This window comes from Kogia breviceps, chromosome 18 (genome assembly GCF_026419965.1).
Source record: "Kogia breviceps isolate mKogBre1 chromosome 18, mKogBre1 haplotype 1, whole genome shotgun sequence".
Lineage (NCBI taxonomy): Eukaryota > Metazoa > Chordata > Mammalia > Artiodactyla > Physeteridae > Kogia > Kogia breviceps.
Window position 1 is genome coordinate 17,133,677 of NC_081327.1, and position 25,904 is coordinate 17,159,580.

General features: G+C 38.1%; 1 protein-coding gene across 5 annotated transcripts in view; it reads right to left on the bottom strand.

The window, feature by feature from the left end:
• Positions 1–9,637: 9,637 nt before the first annotated feature.
• Positions 9,638–25,904, bottom strand: part of ZNF507 (zinc finger protein 507) — a 44,807-nt gene continuing 28,540 nt past the window's right edge. For 2 of the 5 annotated variants that reach the window (XM_059046020.2, XM_067018458.1), the window contains 3 exons: positions 14,174–14,308; positions 13,912–14,038; positions 9,638–9,966 (listed from right to left, as the gene is read on the bottom strand). In XM_059046020.2, coding sequence (XP_058902003.1) covers positions 9,829–9,966; positions 13,912–14,038; positions 14,174–14,308 — 400 coding nt within the window. In that variant the 3' untranslated portion in view covers positions 9,638–9,828. Of the gene's footprint in view, positions 9,967–10,209; positions 14,039–14,173; positions 14,309–25,904 lie in introns of those variants that run through there. The other 3 variants (XM_059046018.2, XM_059046019.2, XR_010837671.1) reach the window with 2 other exon arrangements.

Here is a 25,904-nt window from a genome sequence, read left to right on the forward strand (position 1 = left end):
ATAATCTGTAGGGGTCAGGGACCAGTAATTTGTTTTCAGAAGTTCTCCATGTGAGTCTGTGTTCAGCAAAGTTTGAGAGCCATAGCAGGACCTTGCTACTCAAAATATTGTCTGTGGGCCAGCAGTGTTGGCATCACCTGGGACCTTAGAAATGTTGGCTCTCCGGCCTTCCCCAAGGCCTACTGAATCAGGATATGCATTTTAATATAATCTCCAGGTTATTTGTATGTACGTCACACTTTGAGAAGCACTGCACTAGAAGTTAATGTCTTCTTAATGGGAAGTCACATCCTTCCCATAGAAGCATCTTGCGTTGGACCAAGGGAGAGAGCTCTCCTTCTCCATTGGCTTTTTCCTGTCTGATGTACGACGTTTGTTCATTTTTAAATAGTTTGGCTGACTAGTGTGAACACTCTGGATCACTCCTGTCTTCTGTGGCAGTAGACTCTCCCAGTATTCCTCCTCTATCTACCTGTCTGGCATTCCTTTTCAGTCTCATGTAAACTCCTCTTCCTCTCTGGCTCATGGCTCGGATTTCCAGTGATATTCTGATGACTCATAAGTGTTTATGTCCAGGCATAGCTCCTGAAAGCCAGGTCCCATATGTCTAGTGCCTATTGGAAATTTCCATGTGTGCAGAGCACTCAAACTCAACTCGTTAAAAATTAAACTTTTTCTAATCCCCAAACCTACTTTTCATCCCATGTGCCCCCTTTTCCTAATTGCTGTCAATAACTTAGGAGCCAAACTTGATTCCTCCCTATTGTGTAACCCATATATCCAGTCAGACATTGAGTCCCATTGGGTTTATTCCTAAATATCTCAGAACTTGCCCAACTTTTCCCCATCTCCATTGCCACTACTGTAATCCAAGTCACCATTTTTTGTCTGGATCATTTCAATAGTCTGCTAACCGATTGCCTTACCTCCATTCCTGCCCTCTGGCCTTGTCCACTCAGTCCACCCTCCATATAAAAAACATACTGATCTTACTAAGATATAAGTCTTTTGGTGGCTTAGTGGCTTTATATAAAAAGCTCCTTAACAAGCTTGAAAGTACTGCTGTGAGTCAGGCTCCATTTACCTCTCCAGCCTCATCCCTACTTCCTATTCATAAATTTCAAAGTTTTTATAAGTGCCTGACTTAACTACTATTCAGCCTTTAAATTTCAGCTTAAATGATCCTTGCTGCTTGATATTTATATACTCCCCTCTCACTGAATCATAGCTGTTCTGTGTGATGCATAGAATACAGTGGAAGTGACATTGTGGGACTTCTGAGACCAGGTCATAAAGACATCCTAGTTTTAGCCTTATCCTCTCTTGGATTGCGCACTTATGGGGGATGCCAGCCACCATGTTGTGAGGACACTCAAACATCGTGTAGAGAAGGCCACGTGGGCGGCACCTGGCCTCTGGCCAATGACCAGCCTGCCATGTGAGTGAGCCACCTAGGAGGAAGATCTGCCAGCTCCATGTCATCCATGCCACTCCCACATATCTCATGCACAGATATGATAAGAATAATAAATGTTTATGTTTGTTTTAAAGCCATTAAGTTTAGGGGTAATTTTGTTACACAATGATGGGTATTCAATATAGTAGTCATCCTCTGTATGGATGTATCATAATTTATTTAATATTCCCCTCTAATTGGACATTTAGATTGTTTCTAGCTTTACCCTGTTACACGCAATGCATAGAGAATATGCTTATATTTATGTAATTCTTTAGGATATATTTCTAGAAATAGAATTGCTAGAATTTAAATTAGGATAAACATTGGCAAACTACATTACAAAAGGTTAAAAGTTGTATTACTTTACACCTCCACCAATGTGCATTACGGGGCTTATTTCAGTGTCCTTGCCAACAATGGATATTTTTAATCTTTGCCAATCTTAGGCGACAAATGATATATCATTTAAAATATATTAGTGAGGTGGAGATATATCAGGACATTATTGGCTGTTTGTATTTCTTTTTCTGTGATTTATGTTTTCATGTTCTTTGGCCAGTCGTCGATTTAATCTTTATATAAAGGGATTAGTTATAGACTATGGATTTTAACATTTTTTTTGGCCGCACTGCATGGCATGTGGGATCTTAGTTCCCTGACCAGTGATCCAACCTGCGCTCCTTGCAATGGAAGCGCGGAGTCTTAACCATTGGACCACCAGGGAAGTCTCTGGATATTAACTTTCTGTTGTATACCTTGCAGGTATTTTCTCAGCGTTGTGTACTTCATATGGTGTGTTTCGCTTTGCATTGGTTTTCCATTTTATGTTATCAAATCTATCATCTTCCCTTTATAAAAGCTTCTGGGTTTTTCCAACATACTTAGGAAAACCTTTACCATCACAAGATTGTAAAATTTTAAAAATACTTTTTCCTAGTTTTAAAAAATATTGCATCTTTTTAATATGAAGAGAGAGATCTCACAATTTTTTTTTCTAATTGGAGAATCAGTTGTTTCACCATCATTCTTACCTTACTGATTTGAATTATCTATATCACATACTAATTCCAGTACGTATATGGCCGATTTGTAAACTCGTTATTGTGTTTAAATGATTTTTAAAAGAACTACTTTGCAACAGTTCTACATACTGTATTTCTTTTAAACACATGTTCTGGCAAGTTTTGCATATTTTCTTGCTCATATAAACTTTATAATCTTTTACCAGTTTCCAAAAAAGAATCCATGGAGATTGTCTTACTGGAATTGTATAAAAGGTAAAAAAGTCTTTGAGAGAAATGAGATCTTTACAATACTGAGTATTCTTTTACCGAAACACATATTCAGTTGAAGACAGTTTGGCCCACTTACACATATATTTGCAACAGTAGTTTCATGCAATTCTTATTTTGCCACCTCGTCCACAGGGTTAGTTTTTCAAGTGTCTTAATAAAAGTCAGAGCAGTGGTCTCCAAACTTTTTGATCTCACAACTTCATCAATCAAAAATTTTTGTCCTCTTCGTGTGTGAACGTGTGCACATATATGTGTGTATACATACATATATATATACACATTATGTATTGCAATATATGGAAATCCTAATATGTTCTTCCTACATCCCATGGATTGTTTTATACACTCCTTGTGTATGACCCATGTCAGAGACCTCAGAGATCAGCTGTGTCTACGGCATTCTTTCAAGCCTAGTTTGGCACTCTTGGTCTTAGGCAACCCATGCTGAGTCCTGGAGGTCAGCTTTCTCAGTGCTCACAGATCATTCCAGAGTTGCACAGGAATCAACATTACACCTGAGTCCTCCCCCCCACCCCTCGCCACCCCCACCCCCCGCCTTTAAAATACTTGCCTCCTTCCCTGGGAGATTCTTAAGAAAAGGTATTATGTAATATTGTTAGTTACTTTTTCTCTCTTCCTTTGATCAACTTTGTATTAACTAGATTTGTAATGGTTTAGAAGAATGAAATTTGTAGGCCGATTAGCATAGGTGTATAATTATCCAAGGACTCTATTAAATAAAGTTAACAGGGCTTCCCTGGTGGCGCAGTGGTTGGGAGTCCACCTGCCGATGCAGGGGACGCGGGTTCGTGCCCTGGTCTGGGAGGATCCCGTGGGCCATGGCCGCTGGGCCTGCGCGTTGAGCCTGTGCTCCGCGACGGGAGAGGCCGCGGCAGTGAGAGGCCCGCGTACCGCCAAAAATAAATAAGTAAATAAATAAAATAAAGTTAACAAAATATTTAAACATTGTCAATGTTGGTTCATTTTCTCCAGCACCTGCTACTCTTCTTCCCTCCGCTTCTCTGCTGTTTCCACCGATGCCTTTCTTTGCAGTTTCCATGGTTAGAATAACTATTGTACTTGTATGTTTTTGAATAAGGACACTGAATATAGTTAGGTTATCCAATTAAAGCAGATGATGGTGCTTTATCACATAATAAGCTTTTGGCAAAGTGTGATGATTCCTAGATGTTGGCTCTTCTGGTCCACAAACCAGTGGCCTTGGCTGGTTTTTCCAGTTTGTTCCCTTGGACTGCTCTAATGTCATTCCCTGCAAAACAGGTATATACAACAGGTGTCTAAAAACCCTAGAAATAGACATTTCCTACTAACAGATGCCAAGGTGTACTGCCTGGCTTGGGATTTTTTTTTTTTTTTTTTTTTGGTAGGACGAAGTAGGACTCTCAGCCAGAAATGTATGTTTCTAATACCCTCAAATTCAGATATTTTATCATGCCTTAAATTATGGCTAATCTAGCACTGGGTTGGATTTTCACTAACACTTACCACGTGCTGTCCCCAAATCTTCCTGGGTCCACCCATGGATGTTGATAAACTAGCCTGAAGGACTTACACTTAGGAATTCACAGGCTTGATTGCGTCTCACCAGGCCTGAAAGCTGCTAGGACTCAAACGGTCCCAATAGCTGTGTGGAGATTGGAGTCGGTAGGCTCTGTCCTTTTGTGCTCCCCACATGATGGAGGAACGAATACACCTACCTCTGAGAGGTTTTTAATCACAGTTTCTTGATGGCTTTAAATTTTTTTCAGTCAAGATACCAGGAAACAAAGTTTGTTTCCTCTCACAACTGTCACCAACCAGTTCATTATATGAGCATACAGTCTCCGTGGTGATATTACCCCCTCCACCCCCAATAGGGATAAAATTGGCTCTTGGGGTTTGAAAAAAACCTTATTCTTTTAATGTATAAAGTGCAGATATACAGTATATCTAAGGTATTCAAATTTCATGGAGGGGGGTGATCAGGAAAAAAAAGTCTAAAAAAAAGTTCCTTAGGGACGTGATAATGATAAAAAGGTTGAAACGCTGATACAGATTAAGTTTTGGTGGTTGGAACACCGGCCAAATTCTAGAGGTTAACTTTTCTCTTGTATTTTCACTATGAATAAGTATGTGTGTGTGTGTGTGTGTGTGTGTGTTGGGGGCGTGGGGGGAGACTGGAAATGATGTTAACTATCCACATCAGTGGATAGTGGTTAAACGCAAATGCTGGTTTGGATTTTATCTTTGCCCCTTCTGCCGTTTTCCTACCTGGTCATAAGTCTCCTCGGTGAGACTAGGAGAGCTACATTCCAGGCCCACAGCCCAGCACCCCATATGAAGAGGCTGGCTTTAGGGCTGGACTGCAGGTATGCTTCAGAATTAGGATTGCTCTGCACCTGAGTCCTGCAGGTGAAAGTCCTTGTGAGATGGTTAGAAGACTGAGTTCCATGTGAGAGCTTTGCATGGTCTGAGCCAGGCCATTTCTCACCGTTTCCAAGAACTGTTACCTTTCCCTAATGGTCCAGTGCATGGCACTCAATCCTGTATAGTTAGCGGCTGATTATACTGAACGTATACAATTTGAAATACCATTCTCTCTCCTTGGGCCTAAGTTCTGCCAATGCTGCCCGTTCATCAGCTGATTTAGGGAAAGGGCCATTTTCACATAGTCCTTAATGGCGGTTTATAGGTGTGAGAGAATGATTATATGAACTTAATGTGATGGTAACAGTGTAATGTTCTGACACTTTCTCCCAGGCTGTTGTCTTTTTAGATGTGACATGAATTGTATACAATATTCTAGGTACCAGGCTTGTCTTTTTTGGGTATATTTTAAGAGATACGATATTTTGTTGTGAGTATTCTTCCTCAAAACACAAAGCAGTATGGCTCTTAGAGTCCTTTCCAAGGCTGTAACAGGTAGCTTTGATACCATGATTTATAAGGGCATTTAATGTGTCCCTGCCCCCGGCACACACAGTGAGTGCTCAAACCATGATAGGAACCACTGTTTGAGCTCACAGATGGCCAGGCCCTTTATACACATGGTTGCTGATCTTCACAACAACCCTACAAGGTTTAAGTATTACCAACTGTTTTACTGATGAAGAAACTGAGGCTCAAAAAAAGGTTGAATGCCTTACTCAAGGTCACATGGCTTCGAACCAGCACCATCCAGAACTGTCAGAACTCAACTAGGTATCTTATAGACGATCTTCTCATTTAGTCCACATAACTCTCTGAGGTTGGTATTATAAAATCAATTTCACATTTCAGAAAATAGAAGACATAACTGAACTTACAAGAGGTTCAAAAAGGTAAAGCCAAACTATATTTCAAACCAGCTGAAGTAGCAAAATACCCACTCAGTGTGCAGCTGGCAGGCCGTCCACCACGATGTCCTCCCCTTGCTTCAGATGGGACACAGTGACCGCTTTCCCATTAGGAAGATCCACACTTTTTTCCTGTGATTACAAAGTGAGTTTTAAAAAGTGTTACATAGTACACTGGAGCCTCTTAATCAGCATTTGCACATGGAGCACAGGGGTGCTCCAGCTGGGCACAGATTCTGAAGAGCCTCATTTTAGAGTTTTTTAACCTACAGGGTGATACCCTGCATGGATTCCAATCTCAGCATTATGGAAAGGCACGACCTCACCAATTGTATTCTCATGCTTCATATGGAGAAGGGCTTGGAAAATGAAGATAACTTGGAAACCGCTGGTTTCCTACAATTATTTAATTATTTCAGCATAACTATTTTTTGTAGAATGTGAGCTGTAGAGGATCAGAAATAAATACAGCTTATGATCTGAACCGTATCCTGCTGTACTTTTTCTCATTAGCCTGAAATAGAATTTTCTAACACCTTTTGTGGTTGGAAATACTAAATTTAAATGGGATTGCAGATATAAACAAAAAAGAGCAAGATATAGATTGATGTGTCTAATTCAGTAAAATGCAGCCACATTATTGCTTAAGTATGGATACTAAAATTAATAAAATGACAAGTAGAAAAAACCCAGAAATCTGGAGATGTGCACTAAGCCTTTAAATAACATTAGATACTAATAAAAGATCTGAAAAATGAGTAACTTGTTTTATTTTGTTGCGGGTCTCCTCAGGTCATAATTTTCTGTTGTGTACATGTTTAAGATGACATACTTTATTAATAACTCAAAAAACATTTTACAATTACTGATACCAGTGGCAATGACATGGATAATTATTCTTAATTTTTCCTTTTAACAGAGGATAAAGCTGAGAAATCAGAAAGATAAATAGTTGGGTCTGTTTTATCAGCTCATGGTCAAGGATTCATTATTTTCTGATTTGTGTAAATAAAACTCCATCCACCTAACACATCATGTCCTTTTCAAACAAAGGCCCCATCTACCTCAGCATTATCATGGAAGTTATCTGTCTTACATTCAGTTTTGCAAACTGTTCCCGAATGGTGCTTTTACTCTCTGGATTAAGTGACACAACTGGTGTAAACATGGTTGAGTTAGGAAACAAAACAACACCAACATCTTATGATTTTGTTCTATAATGTTAAGAATTTATATTAGATGCCTAAAATTAAACTTTTAATTCAAAGGAAGATCTACTAGAATCAACTTTCATAAGGCAAACAGTTTAAACAGGAATTATACTGGGAAAAAAAAATCAATAGATAAAAACCAAGTATGTCATAATCTTACAAACACTTTATGGTCTAAATGAGAAAACTGGATGCAGTATATTAATGTAGCACCAGAAAAATGAGGCCTGCAGTCCCCCAACACAACACACAAACTAGATTTTGCTGCACATCTAGGACTCTGGAAATGGTTTAAGCATGTTACAGTCATTTGGATTCTAAGATATAAACCAAAACATACTATGTATTGTATGGCACCAATTAAAGACAGAAACTCCTCTGAGAATTTATAGGGCCAAAAATGTTCATTTTACATCTTTGCTGCTTGGTTCGGAAGAATCTATGTAGGCGAATACTGTGACTTTTTCTTAATCTGCCAGTTTAGTCAACAGTTCTACATCAAAGCCAACTACAACCGCCACCCAACCCCAGAATCTGATTTTAGACTAAGTTATTCATTATAAAGAGGTGTGTCTAAGACTTTTCTTTATATCCTGGATTATGCAAGTCAATGGTCACCTCAGTTGAGTGGATTAGTTGCCACCGCAGTTAGATATGCCAGTTAGATATGCTGGTGGCATGAACACATCACAGAAAGGGTGAAGCAGAGAGGGCACCATCAGCACCATAAGGTTGTCAGGAGGAAAACAATACTTTTTAAAAGCGGCATTATTTATTATTTAATTATGTTGTTATTTTAAACATTGTGTTTGGCTTTAAGTAGTGGAGATGATGAAATAATTAGGTTAAGTCATAAATTATGGGTAGGGCTGTAGAAGAATAGGAGACGAAATAATATATTTATAAAATAATGCTGGGGCTTCCCTGGTGGCGCAGTGGTTGAGAGTCCGCCTGCCGATGTAGGGGACACGGGTTCGTGCCCCGGTCTGGGAGGATCCCGCGTGCCGCGGAGTGGCTGGGCCCGTGAGCCATGGCCGCTGAGCCTGCGCGTCCGGAGCCTGTGCTCCGCAATGGGAGAGGCCACAACAGTGAGAGGCCCGCGTACCGCAAAAAAAAAAAAAAAAAAAAAAAAGCTATATAAAGCTTTCTTTATAAGAAGCTTTTTTTTTTTCCCTGGGAGCTTTAAAGCACAGATTACCATTGTTCTAGGTCACAGGTCAGCAAACTCTATCAAACGATTTACTATTAAGCAGATAGTAAATAATTTGGGCTTTGTGGTGCATACAGTCTCTGTAACAACTACTCAGTGCTGCTGTTTTACCTCAAAAATAGCAATATACAGTATGTAAATGACTGGGTGTGGCTGTGTTCCAATAAAACTATTTACAAAAATGGATGGCAGGCCAGATTTGAAACAAGGGCTGTCAGTTTACTAATCCTTTTTTTTGGTACGCGGGCCCCTCACTGCTGTGGCCTCTCCCATTGCGCAGCACAGGCTCCGGACGTGCAGGCCCAGCGGCCATGGCTCACGGGCCCAGCCGCTCTGCGGCATGTGAGATCTTCCTGGACCGGGGCACGAACCTGTGTCCCCTGCATTGGCAGGCGGACTCTCAACCACAGCGCCACCAGGGAAGCCCGCTAATCCTTCTTCTATACCACCACTGTCCAAGAGAAAAACGATGTGAGCCACATATGCAATTTAAAATTTTATAGTAGCTACATAGAAAAACAGGTGAAATTAATTTTAGTATTATTTAACCCCAAATATCCCAAATATCATTTCAACAAGTAATCAATATAAAAACTATTAATGTGATATTTTAAAAAAAACGATGTCTTCAGAACTGTTATATATTATACACTTAGCATCCTAGTCATATGACTATTATATCATGTTACAAATGCTCTATAGCCACATGTGGCTGGTGGCTACCAAATTGCACATGTTCTGGATCTTTCATGCTGAGATTTCTACAACTATCCGGAGGTTAGTGACAGTGTTGGGATTTGGCTCTTAAAAGATAGGACATAATTTTGTTGCCTCTGGGGAGATAGGACAGGGATTAAAGCTTCTGGGGAGAAATATTTGGCCTCAGACACTTGCAGCTGAGGTAGCCCAGGATTCTAGGGCACAAATGTGTAACTAGACCAATGATACAGTCAGATGATGTTAGCTTCACTTGCCAATGCAACGGATCAATGCACGTGCAAAATGCTAACTAACTGCCGTTAAGAGAGCTTCTTTAGCACTTTGACTACATCAGAATTTAGAGCGTATAAGGATGTGATCTGGAAGATAAAGTGAAGAACTCTGTAGCAAGGAAAAAAACTACAAAATTAGATTGAATTAAAAAAAATTTATTTATTTTTGACTGCGTTGGGTCTTCATTGCTGTGCGTGGGCTTTCTCCAGTTGCAGTGAGCGGGGGCTACTCTTCGTTGTGGTTTGTGGGCTTCTCATTGCAGTGGCTTCTCTTGCTGTGGAGCACGGGCTCTAAGCGTGGGCTCAGTAGTTGTAGCTCTTTGGCTCTAGAGCACAAGTTCAGTAGTTGTGGCATGTGGGCTTAGGTGCTCTGAGGCATGTGGGATCTTCCCGGACCAGGGGTTGAACCCGTGACCCCTGCATTGGCAGGTGGATTTGTAACCACTGCGCCACCAGGAGAGTTCCTAGATTGAATTTTTAAAAAGATTAAAACAATCTAAATGCTTTTTCAATTACCTTTGTGTAACACAGTTTAATGCTAGTCATCAATAATTTAACATGTTACCAAAGGGTAATCATAAGCCTTAGTTTAAGCCTGGGGAAGTTCTTCATTATTTAAATCCAAATTTCTAGGTGATTAAATCAATATTTCCAAAATAAGAATGGATATAACTTTTTGTTAATAAAACTTAGAGGCAAGTGTTTTTAACAAAAAATTTATTACCAAAATACCATATTAAAGTCAATACATGACAAACTTCTGTAAAGCAAAATAAATTATTCTAACATTGTACAGTATTTCCAAAGGTAGTTAAAGAAGCGCTAAGACCTTGCTTCACTGTTTGTTGAACAGATAAACTGTTCTACCATGAAAACAATCCTAGAGTTTTAGGCATTAAGGCATGCAGCTTGATGTGCAGGATAATTTTACAAAATGCAAATCATCCTATTTTAATAAGATACAGTGTCAGAATTAACTGTAGTCTTTACATGTCAGTGTTCCAGAAATTTTTAGACTTTGGCTATAGAAGCAATGCCATAGTGTTACACAATACTTATTTCTTAAAAAAATACATGTATTCATGTCCATGAATATCAAACTCAAATCTCTATTAAATATATTTTATAGAATATTACTTAGAGCACCTTGCTGTACAATAAAAAAGATTAAATAAGTGTCTATGAAAACTAAAAATATAATAAGTCTCAAAAGAGAAGCCTGCTTGTCTTTGTCAAGCCAAGTACACTGCAGGAAGATACAATGTAAACATAGGTGCCCACCATTTGCTTTGTGAGAAAAGACAAAGAAAATAATAACAAAGCCACTGATAGCTACCTCAAATTGATGAAAGATCTAGAATAAAGGCTTCAGTCAGTGTCACTACACTGCACTGGCTGGACACAGAACTTGAAGTCTACAGGTCAACTGGAATATAGGCATGGTACTATTAGAACACTGGGGATACCAACCGTATTCTGGATTATTAGAGAAAGAGAGAAAATGATAGAGCCCTGAAAAAGTATTATTTATAATGATCAGAATGCATCATCTTCCCCCTCCCCACCTTTGCCTTACCCAGTAAGTGTTTTAAAAACTATTTTCACTGTCAAATCTTAGAATTTTAAGTGGTCAGAGGGGAAAACAAATACTGAACTTTACATGGCAAAAGATCTAGTACCAGTAAATGTTATTCCTATAAAGGGAATTCCTGATTATTTAAATATCTATTCTATAATTAAAATTGCATATTTAGTCTTCATCATATTCAGTTGTTCTTAGTGGGGAGGGTTAACTTAAGGCTTGCCTCAAAACCATAATGGGAAGGTACACAACATCCTTGGTATATGGTTCCTCCTATAGGCCAAGAGAAAGCTTTTGAAGATATTTTAGGCTGGAAGCAGATGATTATTTAAAGACTTTTGAACTTCTGGGTTAATTCTTTCCCATGAGCTAGGGAAATTTTAAATTCGTGATTCCAAATGGAAAATTTAAGTAATAGTCAATGGAAGTAGTTTAAGGAAATGAAGAAAGTTAATTTTAAAATACACTGTTGAAATTTTGGGAATGTTTTTTGGTTAGTAGTATTTTCCAAATGATTATATAAAATTAAAGCCAAGGACAATTTGTAAAACAAAAACTCTTCTAAGGTTGTTAATTTTCAGAATAATAGATTTTTATAAAGAAACATTGAGTCAGAGCTACTAGTAATGAAAAAACTAAGTGGGAACAATATAGTAATAATGGAACCATTTAAAATATTTTAGTTTATTTTTGAATTTGAAATGAAATATAACTGTGTTTTAATTCTGAGAACAGGAGAAAATGAGAAAAACCACTGCATGTGGATTTGGGGAATACAGTTTAGTATATATGAATCCATTTTCTCTTAAAAACCAGATATCAGAAATGGATTAACTTTCACAAATAAACTAAAGCTACATAAATTAAAGAGTTGCAAAGTTACAATCAACTCTGTTCAAATATCATCATCAAATTAGATTTTAAAAAGCAAATCAAAACAAAAACAAAAACACACAAATCAGACAGTATTTCAGGTTACCTGGCCCCACTTAAATAGTTCCTAATGCTAACTGAAAAATGTTAATTCATTCGATTCATACCTGGACTTTGAGAAGAGAATTCTTGCCTAAAATGTGTCTACAGAGTATCCTATTCAAGAAATTCTGTTTTCGATGTTTTCTAAGCTTTATGAGAGTCACAGCCTCAGCTCTAGAAGATGTTAGAGTCAAGTTCAGAAAGAGCACCGTGAGGACGGTGCACTGGTGCACCGGCCGCCTTTTGACTTGTAGGCAGAACTGACATTAACAGAACAATGCATACATAAATGATCAGAACTACAAAAGAAAAACCAAAAAACCCTGTTCTCTTCACTCTTTGAAATACACTGTAATACAAATGTGTAATTAATGAGAAGATTACATCTATTTGATGGAGAGTTTTAGTTGGCTTCCCATGTGTCCTACTGCACACCAACAAAATACAATTTCCTGGATAGGAGAAACCCAAATAGTTTTTGTTTGTTATTAAACGTTTTATAAACAACCTGAATTTTTACTACATTTTAGCCACATTTGGTTGTATCTCTTATGCTAAGTATAAGTAAATAAAAAGCTCCAGGAAGTAAAATCTCAATAGTAGTATTCATTTTAAGGGGTTTTTGAATTTCATTCCTCTTCCCACAAATGATTTTTATTTAACAGTTCAAACTACTTCCAAGGTCTGATGAGCAAATGCAATTTTTCCTACTTTGTTGTTTTTAGACAACAAGCTTGGTCTAGTTTAGAAGAGTGGATTAGAAGGCCTATGTAACTATTGAGAAGCTGGGGTATTCCATCAACACTCTGAAAAGAACCTCTGAGAAGTACACTGTGCTCAACCAGTCACCATTTTTATGAACCATGAGATTTGGTTTGAGGCTGGTGGGAATTCACCTCTTTCCTCCTTTGCCCACAAGACATTCACTGTAAATTTAAGACAATAATTTACTTTGTAAACGCCTATTTACAATCTAGATTTGGATTTAGAGGTCTCTTTTCTTTCTTTTTTCTTTCTAAAGAGTAAAGTAAAATATCTCAGATTGAGTATATGATTTGTTCCTATCAATCTGGCTAAAGATTTAGGCTGATCATCTCAAATCCCTGTAATGATCTTTTCTTTCCTTGTTGATACCAAAAAACCCTCAGACACGTGCCTCCCATTTCTCACAGGAGGGTTGTCATTCATGTCAAAATTGAGAAGCAAGAAAATTAAGCTCTGCTTAAGATTGTGACACCTTCATAACAGTAAGTTGTAGAATAGTTCCTGAAAAGCCCTTTCTTAACTCTTTTGCTTGCATTTCTACACTATAACAAGCTTTTAATAATAAATACACTCAAACTAAGAGGTAACAGAGGGTTATTATAAGAGTACATCTTTGCTGCCTCATCAACCCACTTCTCCTCACTCAAAATGCTTAAATATTATTACCCCTTATCCATTTAGAATTCCTTTTATTACAAATTTCATTCCAAAGTCACATCTGTCATTTCTTCAAAAATCACACCAACTATTTCTTCTGTGCCTAGTAAGTTACTGGACAGCACAAAGGGCAAACTGTGGTTTAAAGGATTCCTCTTCTGCTGTTTTCCTCTTCAGATAACTATTCCACCTAATTTGTGTTTAGAGTTGTGTTGTGGTCCTTATTTAGGATGATGTTTACAATTTCACCCTCATGCTCCTTCATATGATCCAAAAGATTTTCTTTGCTGGTAGACTCGAAACCACAAATACAACAACAGAAGAGTAAAACGCAATACTCCACGCCAGGAGGGGCCAGACTGGAGTTTTTTTCTAAACTATATGAGGTATTACTTGTAGGGTTTAGTTTCTCATTCTCGTTGGTACCTACGACTTCACTGGGAGCCTGGGAAATCAGCTCTGAGGATGACACCAAATTTTCTGAACTTCCAGTGACAGAATCAGCTCTTTCTTCACTGCTGTTTAATACAGTCTTTCCGGAGGATTTCCCCTGAACTCTTAAAAACAAAAGAAAACACATCAAACCTTGAGTTGGTTATAATGTAGACTAGTAGATTTAATCCTAACTTTATATATAATCATATATAATTATAAACAATAACCTATTTATATATAACAGTAAGATCAAATACCTGCCACTTTGTGAAATTGCATCATTAATAGCCTTGTTTACTTGTTCATAGTTATAATTTTGGTCACTGGCATGCTTCCACATATGAGACTTCAAAGAAGGAGGATGGCTGCATACATACCCACACAAAGAGCATCTGAAAGATAGATATGAAGTAAATCAGATGATCCCATATCATTTTTAGTAATTACAATGATTCTGTAACAATTATTAAATTTATTCTCCTGAAGACTTATTAGACATATTTAGACATATTAGACATATTTCACTGAATCTAAGATGCCACTGATTATAAGACACATATTGATTTCGGAGGCTAAAATGTCCTAGGGTGGATATCTCAGAATCAATGAAATAAAGTATTTTACATTATAAAGAATTTATAAGAATCAGGACAAACATCCCAAATTACTTTAGCTATTACAATATTTGGAAAGATTTCTAATATAGTAATATGAAAAATCTTTGCTCTATATTATTTAACCACATACACAGAATCAATACTCTATACCACTCTATTTCTTAAGAAAGCAGAGAAGAATTAAATAATTTTCAACATGAACTCTGTGCTTACTTAAAGATTCACAGAAAATGTAAGTAGTCCTGAAATGCTTCAACAATTTAGATTTCATAAGTAAAAGATAATTAATAATCTTAAAGTTTCTATTCAAAATAATAATTGTTTCACATCATTGGGTATACGTTGTAAAATCTGAACTGAATGAAGTAGTTAAAAAAAATTAACGGACTATTTTTTAGAGCATGTTTAAGGTTTACCCACTCTCTCCCCTGCATACAGTTCCTCCTATTATTAACATCTTGCATCAGTGTGGAATATTTGTTATATTTGATGAAAAAATATTGATACATTATTATTAACTAGAGTCTACAGTTTACATTAGGGCTCACTGTGTTGTATAGTTCTATGTATTTTAATAAATGCATTATGCCATGAATCTGTCATTATAATATCATGCTGAATAATTTCCCAACCCTAAATATCCTCTGTGCTCCACCTATTCATCCCTCCCTTTCCCCAGTCCCTGGGAATCACTGATTCTTTTACTGTCTCCATAGTTTTGCCTTTTCTAGAATGTCGCATAATAGTTGGAATCATACAGTATATAGCCTTTTCAGACTGGTTTCTTTCCCTTTTCCATTTGCATTTAAAGTTCCTCCATGTCTTTTCATGGCTTGAGAGCCCTTTTTTCCCCCTCCTATCGCTAAATAATATTCCATTGTATGAATGTACCAGTTTGTTTATCCAGTTCTCTACTGAAGGACATCTAGTTGCTTCTAAGTTTTGGCAATTGTGAATAAAGCTTCTATTAAACATTTATGTGTGGTTTTCGTGTGAATATAAGTTTTCATCATTTGGGTAAATACCTAAGAGCAGAATTATGTTTATCTTTTTAGGAAACTGAAGACATACTTTAAAAAAGACATTTTTATTAAATACTTAATTACAAGCTTAACAAAAATCAGGTAACTTACCTGAACTCTTCTTCACAACAAGACAGTCAGCAGAGGGGTAAAAGAACCACTTTGGGATATGCCAGAGCATTCTGTTCTTTTGTTTGTTTGTTTTGGTGGGGGTTGGGGGCATACCACGCAGCATGTTGGATCTTAGTTCCCCCACCAAGGATTGAACCTGTGCCCCCTGCAGTGGAAGCATGGAGTCTTAAATGCTGGACGTCACGGAAGTCCCAGAACATTCTGTTCTTAGCAAGGTCTATTCTCAGGAGAAATTATTTAACCAGAGCCTAACCTACTGGAGTTTTATCAGAGCATATGTGACTGGAGGGAAGGAAATACCAACTCCAGCCCACTCCAGCTATTTTGTCCACCAAGGGTTGGGGAGGGAGGGGACTGCAAAGTATAGTTCACAGCCCAGAGACACAGGCTTACTAAAAAACTGAGACCTAGTTATGGACTACAGAACATTTCCCCTCCCCCCACTTTTAATGACCACATATCTAAAGGCCTATCTACAGCAGTGCCTTTTACCCAGTACATCATGCCTGACTATCAAGAAAAAATTACAAGACATACTAAAAGGCAAAAACCAAAGTTGAAGAGACAGAGCAAACAAAGAAACAAGTCAGATATAGCAGGATGATGGAATTATCAGATTGGTGATTTAAAACAATTACGATTAATATCCTAAGAGCTCCAATGAATAAAATACACAGCCTGGGAAAACAGATGAGCAATGAAAGCAGAGAGATGGAAATTCTAAGAAGCAAAAAGAAATCAAAGAGATCAGAACCAAAAAGAGAGTTAAAAAATACATAACAAATGAAGAGTGCCTATGATGGGGCCTCTTAGTGGACTGGATACATCTGAGGAAAGAATCTCTAAGCTTGAGAATATCTCACTAGATAGAAACCTCCAAAACTAGAAAGCAAACAAACAAAAAAAAGGACTGGAAAAAACAGAACAGAATATACAACCACAAAAGGGACAATTACAAAAGGTGTAATCTATGTGTAATGGCAATACTAGAAGAAGAGAGAAAGGAACAGAAGAAATACTTTAAACAATAATGACTAGATTCCACATGCAGGACACAATCAAGAGTCCGCATGCTGCAACTAAGGAGCCCATGTGCTGCAACTAACACCCGGCGCAACTAAATAAATAAAAATAAAATAAAAGACCTTCTCAGACAAACAAAAATTGAAGAAATTTGTTGTTAGTAGATCTGTCTTGTAAGAAATGTTAAAGAAGTTCTTTAGAAAGAAGGCAAATGATATAGATCAAGAAACTTGGGGACTTCCTTGGTGGCGCAGTGGTAAAGAATCCTCCTGCCAATGCAGGGGACACGGGTTGATCTCTGGTCCAGGAAGATACCACATACCACAGAGCAACTAAGCCCGTGAGCCACAACTACTGAAGCCCACGCACCTCCAGCCCATGCTCGGTAACAGAGAAGCCACTGCAATGAGAAGCCCACATACTGCAATGAAGAGCAGCCCCTGCTCGCACAACTAGAGAAGGTCTGCACGCAGCAATGAAGACCCAACGCAGCCAAAAATAAATAAATAAATTTAAAAAAAGAAACGTGGATCCACACAAAGAAAGGAAAAACATCAGATAAGGTATAAGAAGGATAAAATAAAAGCTTTTATTTATATTTATTTATTTATAAAGTTTTTTAACATCTTTATTGGAGTATAATTGCTTTACAATGGTGTCTTAATTTTTGATTTATAACAAAGTGAATCAGCTATACATATACATATATCCCTTCTGTTTCCTTCATTTCTTTTTCATTTATTTCTGATCTGATCTTTATGATTTCTTTCCTTCTGCTAACTTTGGGGTTTTTTGTTCTTCTTTCTCTAATTGCTTTAGGTGCAAGGTTAGGTTGTTTATTCGAGATGTTTCCTGTTTCTTAAGGTAGGATTGTATTGCTATAAACTTTCCTCTTAGAACTGCTTTTGCTGCATCCCATAGGTTTTGGGTCGTTGTGTCTCCATTGTCATTTGTTTCTAGGTATTTTTTGATTTCCTCTTTGATTTCTTCAGTGATCACTTGGTTATTAAGTAGTGTACTGTTTAGCCCTCATGTGTTTGTATTTTTTACAGAGCTTTTCCTGTAATTCATATCTAGTCTCATAGCATTGTGGTCAGAAAAGATACTTGATACGATTTCAATTTTCTTAAATTAACCAAGGCTTGATTTGTGACCCAAGATATGATCTGTCCTGGAGAATGTTCCATGAGAACTTGAGAAAAATGTGTATTCTGTTGTTTTTGGATGGAATATCCTATAAATATCAATTAAGTCCATCTTGTTTAATGTATCATTTAAAGCTTGTGTTTCCTTATTTATTTTCATTTTGGATGATCTGTCCATTGGTGAAAGTGGGCTGTTAAAGTCTCCTACTAGGATTGTGTTACTGTCGATTTCCCCTTTTATGGCTGTTAGCATTTGCCGTATGTATTGAGGTGCTCCTATGTTGGGTGCATAAACGTTTACAATTGTTATATCTTCTTCTTGGATTGATCCCTTGATCATTAGGTAGTGTCCTTCTTTGTCTCTTGTAATAGTCTTTGTTTTAAAGTCTAATTTGTCTGATATCAGAAGTGCTACACCAGCTTTCTTTTAATTTCCATTTGCATGGAATATCTTTTTCCATCCCCTTTCAGTCTGCATGTGTCCCTAGGTCTGAAGTGGGTGTCTTGGAGACAGCATATATACGGGTCTTGTTTTTGTATCCATTTAGCCAGTCTATGTCTTTTGGTTGGAGCACTTAATCCATTTACATTTAAGGTAATTATCAATATGTATGTTCCTATTATCATTTTCTTAATTGTTTGGGGTTTGTTATTGTAGGTCTTTTCCTTCTCTTGTGTTTCCTGCGTAGAGAAGTTCCTTTAGTATTTGCTGTAAAGCTGGTTTGGTGGTGCTGAATTCTCTTTAGCCTTGGTTGTCTGTAAAGGTTTTCATTTGTCCATCAAATCTGAATGAAATCCTTGCTGGGTAGAGTAATCTTGGTTGTAAATTTTTTCCCTTTCATCATTTTAAATATGTCCTGCGGGGCTTCCCTGGTGGTGCAGTGGTTGAGAGTCTGCCTGCTGATGCAGGGGACACGGGTTCAAGCCCTGGTCTGGGAGGATCCCACATGCCGCGGAGCAACTGGGCCCGTGAGCCACAACTACTGAGCTTGCGTGTCTGGAGCCTGTGCTCTGCAACGAGAGGCCGCAACAGTGAGAGGCCTGCGCACAGCGATGAAGAGTGGCCCCTGCTCGCCGCAACTGGAGAAAGCCCTCGCATAGAAACGAAGACCCAACACAGCAAAAATAAATAAATAAATACATTTATAATAAATAAATAAATAAATAAATAAATAAATAAATAAATAAATAAATAAATAAATATGTCCTGCCACTCCCTTCTGGCTTGCAGAGTTTCTGCTGAAAGATCAGCTGTTAACCTTATGGGGATTCCCTTGTATGTTGTTTTTCCCTTGCTCCTTTTAATATTTTTTTCTTTGTGTTTAATTTTTGATAGTTTGACTAATATGTGTCTTGGCGTGTTTCTCATTGGATTTATCCTGTATGGGACTCTCTGTGCTTCCTGGATTTGATTAACTATTTCCTTTCCTGTATTAGGGAAGTTTTCAACTATAATCTCTTCAAATATTTTCTCAGTTGCTTTCTTCTCTTTGTCTTCTGGGATCCCTATAATTCAAATGTTGGTGCATTTAATGTTGTCCCAGAGGTCTCTAAGACTGTCCTCAATTCTTTTCATTCTTTTTTCTTTATTCTGCTCTGCAGTAGTTATTTCCACTATTTTATCTTCCAGGTCACTTATCCGTTCTTCTGCCTCAGTTATTATGCTATTGATCCCTTCTAGAGAATTTTAAATTTCATTTATTGTGCTGTTCATCAGTTTGTTTGCTCTTTAGTTCTTCTAGGTCCTTGTTAAACATTTCTTGTATTTTCTCCATTCTATTTCCAAGATTTTGGATCATCTTTTCTATCATTGTTCTGAATTCTTTTTCAGGTAGACTGCCTATTTCCTCTTCATTTGTTAGGTCTGGTGGGTTTTTACCTTGCTCCTTCATCTGCTGTGTGTTTCTCTGTCTTCTCATTTTGCTTAACTTACTGTGTTTGGGGTCTCCTTTTCATAGGCTGCAGGTTCGTAGTTCCTGTTGTTTTTGGAGTCTGACCCCAGTGGCTAAGGGTGGTTCAGTGGGTTGTGTAGGCTTGCTGGTAGAAGGGACTGTGTTCTGGTGGATGAGGCTGGAACTTGTCTTTCTGGTGGGCAGGTCTGTGTCTGGTGGTGTGTTTTGGGGTGTCTGTAAACTTACTATGATTTTAGGCAGCCTCTCTGCTAATGGGTGGGGTGTGTTCCTGTCTTGCTAATTGTTTGGCATAGGGTGTCCAGCACTGTAGCTTGCTGGGCATTGAGATGGAGATTTCTGGGAGATTTTCGCTGGTTGATATCATGTGGAGCTGGGAGGTCTCTGGTTGACCAATGTCCTAAACTTGGCTGTCCTGCCTCAGAGGCACAGCCCTGACACCTGGCCGGAGCACCAAGACCCTGTCATCCACACAGCTCAGAATAAAAGGGAGAAAAAAAAAGAAAGAAAAAAAAATAATAAAGTTATTTAGAAAAATAAGAAATTATTAAAAATTTAAAAATAAAAGAAAAAATGAAAGAAAGAGATCAACCAAACCAAAAAACAAATTCACCAATAATAACAAGCACTACAAACTATAAAACAAACAAAAAAAACTGGACAGACAGAACCCTAGGACAAATGGCAAAAGCAAAGCTATACAGACAAAATCACATACAGAAGCATACACATACACACTCACAAAAAGAGAAAAAGGGAAAAAATATATATATCATTGCTCCCAAAGTCCACTGCCTCAATTTGGGATGATTCATTGTCTATTCAGGTATTCCACAGATGCCGGGTATATCAAGTTTCTTGTGGAGATTTAATCCGCTGTTCCTGAGGCTGCTGGGAGAGATTTCCCCCCTTTCTCTTCTTTGTTCGCACAGCTCCTGGGTTTCAGCTTTGGATTTGGCCCCGTCTCTGTGTGTAGGTCGCCTGAGGGCATCTGTTCCCGCTCAGAGAGGACGGGGTTAAAGGAGCAGCTGATTTGGGGGCTCTGGCTCACTCAGCCTGGGGGGAGGGAGGGGTACGGAATATGGGGAGAGCCTGTGGTGGCAGAGGCCAGCCTGATGTTGCAACAGGCTGAGGCACCATGTGTTCTCCCAGGGAAGTTGTCCCTGGATCATGAGACCCTAGCAGCAGCAGGCTGCACAGGCTCCCGGGAGGGGAGGTGTGGATAGTGACCTGTGCTTGCACACAGGCTTCTTGGTGGCCGTAGCGGCAGCTTTATCGTCTCATGCTGGTCTCTGGGGTCCGCGCTGATAGCCACGGGTCGCGCCCGTCTCTGGAGCTCGTTTAAGCGGCATTCTTAATCCCCTCTCCTCGTGCACCAGGAAACAAAGAGGCAAGAAAAAGTCTCTTGCCTCTTCGGCAGCTCCAGATCTTTTCCCGGACTCCCTCCCAGCTAGCTGTGGCACACTAGCTCCCTTCAGGCTGTGTTCACGCAGCCAACCCCAGTCCTCTCCTTGGGATCCGACCTCTGAAGCGGGAGCCTTAGCTCCCAGCCCCCACCCATCCCGGCGGGTGAGCAGACAAGCCTCTCAGGCTGGGGAGAGCTGGCCGGCACTGATCCTCTGCATAGGAATCTTTCCGCTTTGCCCTCAGCACCCCTGTTCCTGCACGCTCCTCCGTGGCTCTGAAGCTTCCCTGCTCCACCACCTGCAGTCTCTGCCTGTGAAGGGGCTTCCTAGTGTGTGGAAACCTTTCCTCCTTCACAGCTCCCTCCCACTGGTGCAGGTCCCATTTCTATTCTTTTGTCTCTGTTTCTTCTTTTTTCTTTTACCCTACCCAAGTATGTGGGGAGTTTCTTGCCTTTTGGGAGGTCTGAGGTCTTCTGCCAGTGTTCAGTAGGTGTTCTGTAGGGGTTGTTCCACATGTAGATGTATGTCTGATGTATTTGTGGGGAGGAAGGTGACCTCCCATCTTATTCTTCCGTCATCTTGAAGCTCCTCCCTCCCATTTCTTTCAGATTTTTTTTTTAAATGTGGACCATTTTTAAAGTCTTTATTGAACTTGTTACAATATTGCTTCTGTTTTATGTTTTGTTTTTTTGGCCAGGAGGCATGTGGGATCTTAGCTCCCCGACCAGGGATCGAACCCCCACCCCCTGCATTGGAAGGCGAAGTCTTAACCACCAGATCACCAGGGAAGTCCGTATTTTTAATTGATCTGAGAGATAACAGTTTGTTCAAAATAATAATGGCAACAATGTACCCGATTATGTATGCTTATGTATGATTATGTATGTGTGCATGCACACACACACACGCTTATGTATAAGTGAAATGAATGAAAGAAGTGATGCAAGGGATGGAAGAATTAGGTTATTTTATTATAATGTACCTGGACTACCCATGAAGCCAGTATATTGTTACTTGAAGGTGAATTTTGATTAGCCTGAAATGTATATGCCAAATGCTAGGGAAACCATTAATAAAAAGTAAAAAATGAAGTATACCTGATATGCTAAGAAAGGAGAGAAAATGGAATCATATAACATGCTCAGTGAAAACCACAAAAGGCAGAAAAAGAGTAGGAAAAAAATAGAACAAAGAAGAACAGAAAACAAATAGAAAACAGTAATAAATATGGTAGCTATAAATTCAACTATATCAATCATCATTTTAAACGTCAGTGGTCTAAATACACCAATTAAAAGATGGAGATTGTCAGAATGAATAAAGAACAAGACCCAACTATATGTTGTCTATAAGAAAACCACACTATAAAGACACATATCAATGAAAAGTAAATGGACTGACATAGATATACCACATTAACACTCTTCAAAAGAAAGCAGGAATAGCTATATTCATTTCAGACAGAGCAGACTTGAGAGTAAGGGAAGTTATCAGGGGAAAAATGGTGCATTACATAATGACAAAGGGGTCATTTCTCCAAGAAGGCATAATGATCCTTAGCATGAATGTGTCTAACAACAGAGTGTAAAAATATGTAAGACAAAAAACTGACAGAACTGCAAGGAGAATAAATGAACTACTATTGTATTTGGAGTATTAAACACCCTTCTATCAGGAATGGACAGATCCAGCAGGCAGAAAAATCAGTAAGGACATAGATGAACTCACCCCCATCAACCAACTGGATATAATAGACATCTACAGACTACTTCATTCAACAACAGCAGAACACACATTCTTCTCAAACACACATGAAATATTAACCAAGACAGACCACATTCTGGGCCACAAAACACACCTTAACAGATTTAAAAGAATAGAAATCATGCAGTGACTGCTCTCAGACCAAAATGAAACTAGAAATCCGTAACAGAAGGATAACTGGAAAATCTCAAAATACTTGGAGATTAAACAACACACATACGTTAACACATGGGTCAAGGAAGAAATCATACCAAAAAATTTACAATATTTTGAACTAATGAAAATACAACTTATCAAAATGTGTGGGATGTAGCAAAAGCAGTGCTTGGAGAGAAATTTATAGCATTAAATGCATGTTTTAGAAAAGAAGAAAGATCTAAAATCAATCATCTAAGTCTCTACCTTAGTAAACTAGAAAAAAAGAGCAAATTAAATCCAAAGTCAGTAGAAGAAAAGAAATAATAAAAATTAGAGCAGAAATCAATGAAATTGAAATCAGGAAATCAATAGAGAATATCAACAAAATCAAAATCTGGTTCTTTGAAAAGAACAATAAAATCAATGAGCCAGCCAGTAAACAGGATACTTAAGAAAAAAGAGGGACAAAAATTACTAGTACCAGAAATGAAAGAGGGGACATCACTATAAACGCCACAGACACTAAAAGGATAATCAAGGGATAATATGAACAAGTCTGCGCCCACAAATTTGATAACCTACATGAAATGGACTAATTCCTTGAAAGACACAATCTGCTAAAACTCACACAAGAAGAAACAGACAATCTGAAGAGGGCTGTATCTATTAAAGAAATTGAATCAGGTCCAAAACAGCAAGTTCCAGGTCTAGATGGGTTCCCTGGTGAATTCTACCAGACATTTAGGGAGAAATTATACCAATTCTCTACAATTTCTTTCAGAATATAGGAGCAGAGGGAATACTTCCTAACTCATTCTATGAGGCCAGCATTACTCTAATACCAAAACTACACAAAGACATTACAAGAAAAAAAAGAAAAACCTATAGCCCAATAGCTTTCATGAACACAGATGCAAAATCTTAACGAAATATCAGTAGATTGAATCCAACAATTCATAAAAAGAATTATATACCATAACTAAGTGTAATTTATCCCAGGTATGCTGGTTCAACATTTGAAAATCAATCAACATAATCATCACATTAACAAGTAAAGAAAAAACATACTAAACACATCAACAGAAGCAGAAAGAGCATTTGACAATATCCAACACTCGTTCATGATAGAAACTCTCAGCAAACTAGGAACAGAGGGGAATTTCCTCAAATGGACAAAGAATATCTACAGTAAATCTATAGGTAACATCATACTTGATAAGAAACTAGAAACTTTCCTGGTAAGTTTAGGAACGAAGCACAGATGTCCTCCCTCACCATTCCTTTTCAACATCATAACTGAAGTCTTAGCTAAATATATATATATACTTTTTTGTTCACAGATGATATGACTGTCTATGCAGAAAATCTGAAAGAATACACCAAAACACACCTGGAACTAATAAGCTATTATAGCAAGGTTGCAGGACACAAGGTTAATATACAGAAGTCAATTGCTTTCCTATATTCCAGCCATGAACAAGTGGTATTTGAAATTAAAACATAATACCATTTACATTAGCAGTCCTGAAAACGAAGTACTTGGGTATAAAACTAATAAAATATGTACAACGTCTATATGAGGAAAACTACAAAACCCTGATAAATCAAAGAAGAACTATAAATGTGGAGAGATTCTATATTCATGGATAGGAAGATTCAATATTGTCAAGATGTCAGTTCTTCCCAATTTGATCTATAGATTCAATATGATTCCAATAAAAATCCCAGCAAGTTATTTTGTGGATACTGACAAACCGATTCTAAAGTTTATATGGATAGGCAAAAGATTCAGAATAGCCAACACAATTGAAGGAGAAGGACAAAGTTGAAGGTGTGACACTACACATCCATGGAATCAGTAAAAGATCAGTGGTCACCAGGGTTTGGGCCACTGAGGGGGAATGAATAGGTGGGATTCAGGGGATTTTTAGGGCAGTGAAACTACTCTGTATGATACTATAATACTGTAATGGTGGCTACATGTCATTATAAATTTTTTCAAATGCATATAGTATACAGCACCAAGAGTGAACCCTAATATAAACTACAGACTTAGGATGATAATGATGTGTCAATACTGGCTCATCAATTCTAACAAATGGCCTACTCTGGTGGGGAATGCTGATAATGGCGGAGGCTATGGATGTGTGGGACAGAGAGTATATAGGAAATCTTTGTACTTCTGCTCAATACTGCAATGAACCTAAATTGCCTCTAAAAAATAGCCTATTAAAAAGAGTTGACAGTTGGGACTTCCCTGGCAGTCCAGTGGTTAAGACACCATGCTTCCACTGCAGGGTTTGATCCCTGGTCAGGGAACTAAGATCCTGCATGCCACGTGGTGTGGCAAAAAAAAAAAAAAAAAAAAAAAAAAAAAAAAAAAAAAGTCATTGAGAACACAGCCCATAAGTTGTGATGTTCGCACTAGTATATGTTCATTCTTTTAGGAAACAGAGAAAGAAAAAGAAGAAATGAGATACCAATTTTTTTTTCTAAAGGCCTACCATTCCAGTGGTTGAAGTCAATAGAGTAGCCAGCTTCTTTGTATTTAAATTAGCTTGAACCTTTAAAAGTTCCAGAGAGTTAAAAAAGGCTTTCAAAGTCTTTTTATGAAGTTAGAATAACACTGATACTAAAATTTGGCAAGGGCAACAGAAAAAAGAAAACTACACACCAATCTCACTTATGACTATCAATGCAGATATACTGAATAAAATGCTGGCAAACAGAATCTTCCAGTACATTAAAACAATAATAATACCATGAAGAAGGGACACTTATTTTAGGAATACGGAGAATTTAATATTAGGAAAAGTATTATTATAATTCAC